Source organism: Conger conger, chromosome 4, assembly GCF_963514075.1.
Source record: "Conger conger chromosome 4, fConCon1.1, whole genome shotgun sequence".
Classification (NCBI taxonomy): Eukaryota; Metazoa; Chordata; class Actinopteri; order Anguilliformes; family Congridae; genus Conger; species Conger conger.
Window position 1 is genome coordinate 26,115,552 of NC_083763.1, and position 11,100 is coordinate 26,126,651.

Genomic DNA, 11,100 nt, shown 5'->3' on the forward strand with positions numbered 1-11,100 from the left:
CACAGAGGTGTTGCAGTTGAGCTAATGTAACATGACCAGTCAGTTATTATTCAATCTGGGCTTACAGCTTCACCAGCCAGATTCATTTTTCCATAATGACTCGCTGTTTTAGACCCAGCATTACCCTTCACTGAGATGACCGGAGCACTGAACTCCATCACTGGTCATCTGAAGGAAGTGGATGGTCTCTGATGTCATGCGAAGCGGGGAGGGGTTTGAAGACAGCAGGCACATCCTGAGTCTCACTCATGCTGTTGAGCTGGGAGCTGGGGGCAGTCCTGTCCCACCTCCAGAGAGGCAAGAAACCAAGAAGATTGGACTTCCCTATCACACCACCCAGCCTGTCTCCACAAGTGTTCCCGCAAGCATCAGGATACATTGAAGAGATAAGGACCGGCTAGCACAGGGGACTGCACGTATGTGGACAATAAGGTAATGTCAGGATCACATATACATTCACTGAGCACTTTAGTATGTATTTGTTAGACTTATTTTTTGGATTTATTAAGTCTTCTGTTGTAACCTATCCTCTTAGAGGTTTGATGCATTGTGTGTTCAGAGATGCTCTTCTGCATACCACTATTATGGCCATACCACTGGTTATCGCCATGTTCCATGGACCAGTCTGGCCATGCTCCTCATACCACTCTCATTAATGCGGCGTTTCTGTCCACAGAACTGCTGCTCACTAGATGTTTTTCACACCATTCTCTGCAAACTCTAGAGACTGTTGTGCATGAAAATCCCAGGAGATCAGCAGTTTCTGAGATATTCAAACTACCCTGTCTGGCACCAACAATCATTCCACAGTCAAAGTCACTTAGATCACATTTTTTCAAAATTCTGATGGTTGATATGAACATTAACTGAAGCTCCTAACCGTATCTGCATGATTGTATGCATTGCACTGCTGCCACACAATTGGCTGATTAGGTAATCACATGAATAAGTAGGTGTACAAGTGTTCCTTTTTGCAACAAAAAATGTGTTCCTTTCAGCTACATAATTTAATATCTGGGTGTTTGTATAGCCATGTAGATGTTTTGAAACATTCAGTTCTTTACACTAATTGTAAGCTTTGTAGTTGAAGCTATTCAAGAAATGGCTATTCAATGCTTTTTTTCTTGTTCTTGTTTGAAAGGCATACAACTGAGAACGATTTGTGTGATTGCTGTCACTGTACAATACAATGGAATATTCAAGCATAATTATGGTGTATTTCACTCTGCCAGAGTAAGCCATTACGTTGATGTATCGCTGTTTAATGTTTTATTCTATTGTTTTTTGTCAGGATATTATGAAAGTTTCAGTTGTGGTATTACTGCTATGCTGCTGGGATAGTACCAAGGCAGAACAGGGTAAGGTTACCACTGACACTCGCATGGTTTGTCCACAACCTCACTTTTGGTGACACATACTTGTCTGCCTGCCTCACCTTTGCAAGCTGGAGCTCATTCCAATCACTTATTTTTCTCCTTTTTTCTTTTCCTTGCTCCTTTTTGTACTCCTAGCTCCACCCATCGGGAGAGGCTAAAAAAGAGGCTAAAAAAGAAATTGAGAGAATGTGAATCAGGCAAAAGGAATGTCTTTGCTCTTTCAGAAATCAGTTCAAATCCACATCAGTGACAGATGTGGCAAGAGGTGGTTTATGTCACGCTTTCCGAAAAAATACTTTTTGCATGTTTCCTTGCTCTAAGGCAAGATTGGGAGTTCCTAGCTTCTACTTCTAGCTCCAAGAACAAACATTTAACAAGTTGAATTGTCCTTAAACATAGCGGACCAGGAGCAAGGAAAAAGAGGAGAAAAATAAGCAATTGGAATGATCCCTGGTATGTTTCTCTGTCGGTCTCCCTGCTGGTGGTGCTGGAAAAGGCAAACTGTCTGGCTTTGCCCTCACCCAGGTGAAAGAGAGCAGGGCTGCCATGCCTCTGGGGCGCAAAGCTGTGACGAGTGCCTGGCGTCAGGGCCGCGCTGTGCCTGGTGCTCAGAGGAGGTGAGCACCTCCTCGTTTGTCATTGCAGGCTCTAGTGATCACTCATTTCATATTTCATGTATATATATTGCTCCATATTACAGTGGGTTACTACACCCCCTGTTTTGTACGTCATCCTAGTCTCTGTGCGTGTGCGTGTATGCGTGTCGGTCTGTTTGTCTGTGTAATCTATTCATGTTGTCCGCTGCACAGAGTTTCATTGGGCCTGGCCAGTTTACTTGGGAGCGCTGTGACACGGTCAGCGCTCTAGTGGAGAGGGGGTGCCCATCGGGTTCAATAGAGGACCCCCGGGGTGACACCGCGCTCCTACTCAACCATAAGATCACATCCCGCTACAGGGACTGGAACCGGCATGTGCCCCACACCACTGTACAGCTGCAGCCACAGAAGGTCCTAATGCGTCTAAGGCCAGGTGGGTCTCCCACACCAGCACAGGGCTTCCACAGTCACGCCTATTCATTCCAGACTGGAGTCTGTTATGAAGCTGGCTGGCAAACAGGCTGAAACCACCCACTATAGTAAGGAATTAATTGAGGTAGCTAAGCTGATGGTTTAGTTAGAGGTAGGGCTGAAGACCACTCTTGCGCAACAGTTCGTTGCCAACAGTTACCGGTGTCACTGAACACTGAGTGGCCTTATAATATGTTACCATAATATCTTGGCAGGGGAACCTCAGACTTTCAAAGTGAAGTTCAAGCGAGTGGAGGGCTACCCCATTGACCTGTACTATCTCATGGACCTGTCCTTCTCCATGGAGGACGACCTGCTGAACGTGAAGCAGCTGGGAACAGATTTGATGGAGGAGATGAGAAACATCACAAGGGATTTTCGAATGGGTGAGTCACATCTTTGTGCAGGATATCGCCTCGTTAGACAATCACTGCAGGATGTGAACAGTCTGGTTATTCTTTGAATGGTGTTACACATATTGCTTCATTGTTGCCGGTCTCAGAGCAAAAAGCATTATCATCCATTTACATTTGTGCTCTCTCACGTAAAGCTTAAAGCTGGGCTACCCAACCCATTTCCTGGAGATCTGCCATCCTGTTTTCAGTTCATCCCTAATAAAACATGTCTCATTCTATGGCTAGAGATTGTGCTGCTAATTAGTAGAATCGGGTGTTAAGTGAAAAAAATTAAGGTTGAAGTGAAAACCAACAGAGGGTAGATCTTCAGGAATAAGGTTGCCCATCTGGATTAAAGTGTAGTCTTGAAGTGTAGGCTCCACTACATCTCCACTGAAAGAATTGACTGGAGAATTAATCTGGATTTGTATTTGTTTAAAATATGAGGGACAGGCCTTCAGCAGTTCAGTATAATGGAGAGGATGGAATTAGATAGGATGAAGAATAATGGTAAGGGAACAGGGCTTGCAAATCTGAGGTTGGAGCTTTGAGTTCCAGGTGGAACACTACTGATATACGTTTGAGCAAGACACATGCTGGGATAGGCTCCAGCCCCCCTGTGACCCTGTTCAGGATAAGCAGGTTAGGATAATGAATGAATGAATGATTCAGGGCATATCCAGCTGTAAAAATTGATTGTACACAAAGAATGTAAGCTGTGTGACTTGCTCAGATGAGCATTTGATAAGCATTTTAAAATGTAAATTTCAGTATTCTCATGCACTCTCTGTAAATTAAGATTTGTTTATTAGTTTTTTTCCTTGTTTGGTAAATCCAGTGGAGGTTAATTTTTGTTCTTGAAGGGTCAAATTTAGCAAATGTATACTACAAGTACAGTAATGTTCTCTTTGGGTGCAAATGAGTACTTTTTCCAAGCAAAAAAGGTACAAATTAATTATATATTGTTGGCCAGGGGTACAATTGTCTTCACCTACAGTATAGGCTCAAGCAAGAAGCATTTGTACCTTTTTAGGCGCTTTTCATACCATTATGTCTGAGAGTTTAGGACTATCTACAAATTTTCTGCAAATTTCTATAAAAGAAACTGTGGTGTGCATGTGAAGGGTTTGGCGCGTTTGTGGACAAAACGGTGATGCCGTACATCAGCACCATAGAGTCCATGCTGCAGAACCCCTGTAAGAGGCAGGAGCCGCAGGCCTGCGCTCCGGCCTTCAGCTTCCGCCATGTCCTCAGCTTCACCCGCAACGGAAGCCTGTTCAGCGAGCTCGTGGGCCGCCAGAACATCTCAGGAAACCTGGACTCGCCTGAAGGGGGGCTGGACGCCCTGATGCAGGTCGCTGCATGTGAGGTGAGGGGGGTGGGGTGGGGTGGGTCTTTGACCCTCAGCTGAGTTTGGCTTTTGTTTCTAGTGAGTGTTGTCCCAGGAGACCTTACACCTTACATACCGTACACAATTGGTTGGCTTCATCTGAAAGAAGTTCTTGCGGATATTCTGTACCACCGTTTTATGCAATACTGATTTAAAATTAAGCATCCAAACATCAACATGTTTTTTTGTATCCTCCCTTTCCCATCCCAACAAAGTAAATGTTTTGTCTTCATTAGACTATTTGTGCGATTGCTATTGATTTGTGCTCATTTCCTGCATTATTTGATTTGCCCAATGTTGAACTCCTCCCTCAACTAATCTAGTTGTTTCACACAAATTAACCAGATTTCTGGTTGCAGTGAGGGATTTGTTGTGGGGCTTAAGGTATTTATCACCCACCTAGGAAGCGATTAGCTGGAGGAACGTGACTCGCCTTCTTGTGTTCTCCACCGACGCTGGCTTCCACTTCGCAGGAGACGGGAAACTTGGCGGGATTGTGCTGCCCAACGATGGGAAATGCCACCTGGAGAACAACATGTACACCATGAGCAACCATCATGTAAGTTATATAGCACAAAAAGTACTGCTATAATGAAGCAATTAAATGAAGCCACATTAAATGACATTATTTCTCTATACTTTATTCTTTATGTAAAAATGAAAATAAAAATATTATTTAAATGTGAAAATGCTCAATTAATGCACCTCAAAACAGGCAGGGAGAGTTGACTGGGACTATTTTTTTTAAATGTTGATACAAATACAACACAATACAAAATAAGTAATTACACCACAAGAGGACTGTAATGAACTGAAATTTATTATTTTCTGAATGCGTGTAAAGATTGTGTAGATTTATACACTATGTACATATTCTAATATGCTTACCTGAAGGCTTCTTCACCTCCTGCACAGAACAAAGTTATTATAGTAAGTCCCTCCTTAATATAAAAATAGTAGTACAAATAGATACAAGATGTTAACTTAAGTCACCTCCCAATGTGGAACCTTTGATAAAATGGTTAGGAGGGGCCAGACATAATCTTGGCAGCAATCTGGATAGTTCCAGAGGTAGGTCTTAAGGGCCTTCTTTTCTGACTGTATGAAATGCATCTGTGTCTAAGTTTAAAGTGTTTTGAAGTGCCCTTGTTTGCACAAATTCCTGGACCAAAACAATCAGCCTCTGGACCAAAACAGCCATTGTTTCTCATAATGAATTTTATGATCACAAGAAATCTGACTAATGAGGTTTACTTTGGTTGTTTTAAATCACCTAGGTTTTCTATATTGAATTAAATTGGCAGCAAGCTTTTAGCATTTTTTTTGCACATTGGCCCTTTTCCAGTGCACGAAACATTTCTGGAAACATCTGTAGCTGGAACTATCGGAAACCTTGGTAGTTCCAGGAACATGTTCCTGTTTCAGGGCTTCCGATAATTTCTTCAGCCCTACGTGTCTATATCCATGTATCCCTTAATTATGGGACAGCAACAGGCCTGAGTTTCACATTTCTTGAGTTCATGTATAACCTTTTGTGTGATTGCTTCAGGCAAGATTTTAAATTTCCTGAATCCTGAATGCACATGATTACCAATTATATCTGTATCCTATCTGTATCTCCCCATATCAGAATTAGTCCGCAGTACTCACGGTTTGAGTACAGGCATTCTGTACCGCTACAGGCATTGTTGCAGTTAGGTTTTGTCAAGCCAACTAATACAAAGAAACCCTAGGTATGTTAAGCATCCTGCATAGTATTCCTCCTTCTGTGCTTATTTATGTCTGCCTGCGTATAAAGCATTCTGTGCTTTTGTTTGTGATTCTGTGAGTACAATGGTGATGAGAAGGGTTGTTAATGTCCATGTTAATATAAGAGTGTTTGCATTCTGTGGCTCAATAGGACTATCCCTCTCTAGCCCATGTGGCTAACAAGTTGAAGCAGAAAAATATCCAGACCATATTTGCTGTGACCCAGGATGTGCAACACCTGTATGAGGTAGGAACTGTCCAAGCACACTTGGCCCTTTGCTTTAATCATTCGGCATTAATAGTAAATGAAAATGACCATCTACACGCAAACTGCCTTAATGTTGACTCTGAGTATTAATATTTCATAAATGATTAAAATAAATTAATACTTGTTTTCTTGATCACTTTCTGACGTAGCACAAATTAGTGCCTCTGACTGTTACCAGCACTTGTAATGGTCTCATTATTTCTGACAGGGTTTAAAAGGCTTGTTTCCGAAGTGCGCTGTTGGAACATTGTCAAACAACTCCCACAACATCCTGCAGTTGATTGTTGATGCTTACAATGTGAGTCCTTCTTCCCTCCTACATAAGTCATTTCTACTGTTCTCAAATTCTCATTGTCGCAGTTCTAGAAGTTTGGTGGAAACAAACAGGAACATGTTCCTGGAACTACCAAGGCTCCTGCCACTGAAAAAGGGCCAATAGATTCGCAATGGAGGGAATATAATACATATTAAATTTCCTGAGCCCTACATGTCCATATCCACGTATTCCTTAATTATGGGACAACAGGCCTGAGTTTCACATTTCAGTTTATTGTTGATGCTTACAATGTCCTACAGAAGCCATTTATACCATTTCCATTGCAGTCCTGTGGGACGTATAGAAAAAAACAAGATGAGACACAACACACATTTAGCACCACATTTTTACATTTACATTTTAGTCATTTGGCAGACGCTTTTAATCCAAAGCGACTTACAATTGCATAGGTTCTTCCACCAGTTGAAAGCATCAAATCCATAACTCGTAAAATATGCATGAAGAGCTGTTCTAAACAAAAAGACAACAGTCATCGTAAGTGCAATTAATTTATAATTTTTTTTATTAAGAGTTAGGGTTAGACAACAGGGATATTGGGGGGGGGGGGGAATCAGGTGGGAGCCCTAGCCTTTGTAACGTATGGATAAGTAGTTGATGTCTTATGTTAACTATTCTTTATCGACAGCTCACATTCATGCATTAGTGAGATAAACATTTTTTGCAGATGAAGACTGTGGTGACACTGGCATACTTGCATTAATTTGTTTGTGTTTCCTGTCAAATGTATCAAGCTACAGGTGACTTACACAGCTTAAATATTATCATTTAACATCAACTGGACAGGCCCTGAAATGGTTTAGTCAATTAAAAAGTTACCTTCTTTGCTCAGGATTACATCAGCATGAATACACATACATTAGCGTTCATCACAGCCATTTTATTTATTTATTTACCACTGCAATTTAAATGGACCAACCATGTGTGAGTTTATTTTTGTAACATTGTGAACTTGAACCAATTCCCCTAGGCCCTTACCTCAGAGGTTATTATGGACAACAGCAAAATGCCAGAGGGGTATCAGATAGCGTTCAGCTCCTCCTGCAAGGACCACGTGCTTCGGACCGGGGAGGAGGGTCGAAAGTGCTCAAATATCTCCATCGGTGATGAGGTGGGCTTCTCTCAAACGGCCTTTTGGTCTAAACATTCCCGCACCGCATCAGTACGCGTTTGTATGCGTCTTCGCTTGCTTGTCTCCTCCTCAGGTGAGCTTCCAGGTGAGCATCACAGCGACGGGGTGTGAGGACGGTGGTGGTGAGGCGCGCGTGTTCATCAAGCCCCAGGGATTCAGTGAGGAGGTGGAGGTTGTGCTGCAGCCGGTGTGCCAGTGCAACTGTTCCCAGGACAGACTGGCCCTCAGTCCCAGCTGTAACAGTAAAGGGGTGCTGGAATGTGGGGCCTGCAGGTCAGAACCACCTCACTTCTCTCTTCCTGACAGTCTGTGTCCTTACCGCCAATGGGTTCCGCTATGTGGTTCCTTAGAAGTAATGTATGTATAGAGACCTCAGAAGTGATGTGGTGTGTATGTATAGAGACTTCAGAAGTGATGCAGTGTGTATGTATAGAGACCTCAGAAGTGATGTGGTGTGTATGTATAGAGTGCTCAGAAGTAATGCAGTGTGTAAACATAGAAAGTTCAGCAATATTTCCATGTACTGTATAATATTTCAGTAATAATGCAATGTTTTTGCATAAGAGCATAATCATTTGGTTAGTCTCATCGTAGGTGTGAAGAGGGTCACACGGGTACATTCTGCGAGTGTGATGAGAACGCGCTGAACAAGGGTGACATGACCGGTCTGTGTCGCCGGGACAACGCCTCAGAGGTGTGCAGCGGACACGGGGACTGTGTCTGCGGGGAGTGCGTGTGCCACAAGAGCAGGAGGAATCCTGACCACGTCTACTACGAGAAGTACTGCCAGTGTGACAACTTCCGCTGTGACCAGTACCAGGGCCTGTTGTGTGGAGGTGAGGGCAGACTAATCACATAATCACTTATACAGAGCCTCATCGTAGTGCTGGGTTTTTATAACTCACTAGAGCTATTGCCTCGTATAGTATGACTGGAATAAGCTCCAGTCAAAGCTCCAGCTTGATCACTTCAGTTCAAACAAAAATATATGGTGACCTATAACTATTACTGCACTTTTACAATTTTATTACTTTTATATTTCTGCTCTTTTTCTGCTTCTGTTTTATGTTTACTGGCAGCCATTTTTGGAAAAAAAATTCTTGGAAGAGAAAATTTGAATCTCATTGGGACTTCCTGGTAAAATAAAGCCAAAATAAAATGAAAATTAAACTACTGCTTCTTTCATTTGGTAAAATTGAATATGAAGAATGTTATTTGAACAGTACTTTTAAATGTATCATGGTTAAATGTTGCATGATGCAGTATGTGTGAATGTGTATGTGTGTCTGCGTCTCAGGGCGGGGCACGTGCGAGTGCGGAGTGTGTCAGTGTTTCCCAGGGTTCAGCGGGAGCGCGTGTGAGTGTGCGCTCGGCCTGCAGACATGTTTGTCCCGCAGCGGCCTCCTCTGTAGCGGCCGGGGCCACTGTGTGTGCGGTACCTGTGTGTGTGACGACAGCCGCTTCCAGGGCCCCACCTGTGAGATCTGCCCTTCCTGCCCTGACCTTTGCACCGAGCACAGGTGAGACACCCCCCCCTCAACCCCTCCGGAGAAGGAAGGTAATGTTAGAATGAGGGGGCATAAATGGAAATTAGCAAAGGCTCAATTCCACATGTCCATTGGGAAGTATTTCTTTACAGAGAGTGGTCAATGTGTGGAAAATATTGCCAGGACATATAGTGGAGAGCATTTCTGGGCTGAAGGGCCTGTTCTCGTCATTATGTTATGTCATGTCATGTCATGTTATGTTAACGCAGCCCTTGGTGACCCATGTCCCTCTCCCATAGGGAGTGTGTCCTCTGTCACGTCTTCAGACAGGATTTTGGCCAGAAGTGCGACAGAGATTGCAGCCATCTCAACATCATAGTCACTGACCAGCTCCAGGAAAACAATGACAACAGCTTCCACAGGTGTAAAGAGAAGGACACAGATGGCTGCTGGGTGCACTTCCTGTACTGGGCCGAGCACAGAGACCAGCCTGCCCTAATCCATGTTGCTAATGAGAGAGGTAGGCCTGTCAAGCTGTGTGCTTGTCCCACAGAAGCAGTACAGTAATACCCCCCTTTGTAATATGTCACCATATATTGCCAAATATAAGAATTATTGCCACTAAGACATTGCAATATGTTATGCTCCTATGAAATATATTACGTTTTGTTTGCTTCACTGTGAGTTTCCCTGCGCCAGTCCTCTCCTGAATCTGACCTGGTTTTCCTCACTGCCTCAGAGTGTCCAGCAGGCCCTGATGTGGTACTTATCACCGCCCTGGTGTCTGGGTCCGTTGTGCTGCTGGGACTGGTGCTGCTGCTGGTGTGGAAGCTCTTCGCCACCATCCACGACAGGAGGGAGTTTGCACGCTTCCAGAAAGAACTGGGGAAGGCCAAATGGGACATGGTGAGTGGGACTGCTCCGTTTGCCAGCATCCCACACTGTACAGCACTACATCATACCACACTGCACTGTGCCACCCTGCATCTTACCACACAGAAATGTACCACACTGCATCTTACCACATTGTACTGTAACACTTTACATATTTTCTTCCTGATGAAGTTTCAAGTTAGCATCAGGTTCCAATTACACATGCACCTAAACTTATAATTGTAAAGTATATACAGCTTACTGTTGGCCTTATGAACTCCAAGGGTGTCATTGTCCTATTTAAATGTCACACTTTGTTATTAATTGAAATGGGATGTTTGACAGACTGACTTTCTATTCATTGCAGGATGATAACCCAATCTACAAGAGTGCCATTACAACTGTTCACAATCCCAAGTACAAGGCCCAGTGACTGTTCCTTTCTTTGGCAGTGTAAAATACACAAAGGAAGTATTTCCTTATTTATGTTTCTCCTCAGTGGCTAAATTCCCTTTGTAAAATATCTGCCTAAATAAGACCAACAGAGGGAAAAGGGAGGGCAGGTAGTTCCTTTGATACATGTCTATATCTGTAAACAATAATATGTACTGGCTTTGAACACCATTAAAGCTGTGTGTCCTCAGTAGGGGGTGTGTACATGGGACAGGATGTGTGTCTCGGACTTTCTTCCTCTCTTGGTGCGTGGGTGACAGCGCACTTTTGTCTGAATTGCACTGTGCTCTCTTTTATTGGCAGCCAGGTCCCCAACACAGCTAAATGAACGAAGTGAAGGAGTTCATAACCTGACCCCTTTCAGTCATTCACAACCGCACTCCTCTAATTGGCTTTGATTAACTTGCTGACATGTCAAGATCTTGCCTTGAGATTTCTGGGAAATGGGATGTAAAGTGCATTCTTCAGTTATGCGAGGTTGCAGTCATGCACGCTGGCTCACAAGTGACTTTTAGTATTTATATTTCTTTCCTCCCCCATTTGGGTTGGTCAATTGTAACTGCATGTCCATCTCAT

General features: G+C 43.4%; 1 protein-coding gene across 1 annotated transcript; it reads left to right on the forward strand.

The window, feature by feature from the left end:
* The first annotated feature begins 292 nt into the window (after positions 1-292).
* LOC133126343 (integrin beta-1-B-like) lies at positions 293-10,735 on the forward strand. Its single transcript, XM_061238482.1, has 16 exons — positions 293-432; positions 1,292-1,358; positions 1,902-1,993; positions 2,186-2,405; positions 2,659-2,829; positions 3,963-4,207; positions 4,632-4,787; positions 6,129-6,224; positions 6,454-6,543; positions 7,550-7,690; positions 7,785-7,984; positions 8,306-8,547; positions 9,009-9,231; positions 9,498-9,718; positions 9,938-10,104; positions 10,439-10,735. Exons 2-16 carry the CDS (start codon positions 1,298-1,300, stop codon positions 10,502-10,504), a joined length of 2,391 nt encoding a protein of 796 aa, XP_061094466.1. The 5' UTR covers positions 293-432; positions 1,292-1,297; the 3' UTR covers positions 10,505-10,735.
* The last annotated feature ends 365 nt before the right edge of the window (positions 10,736-11,100 follow it).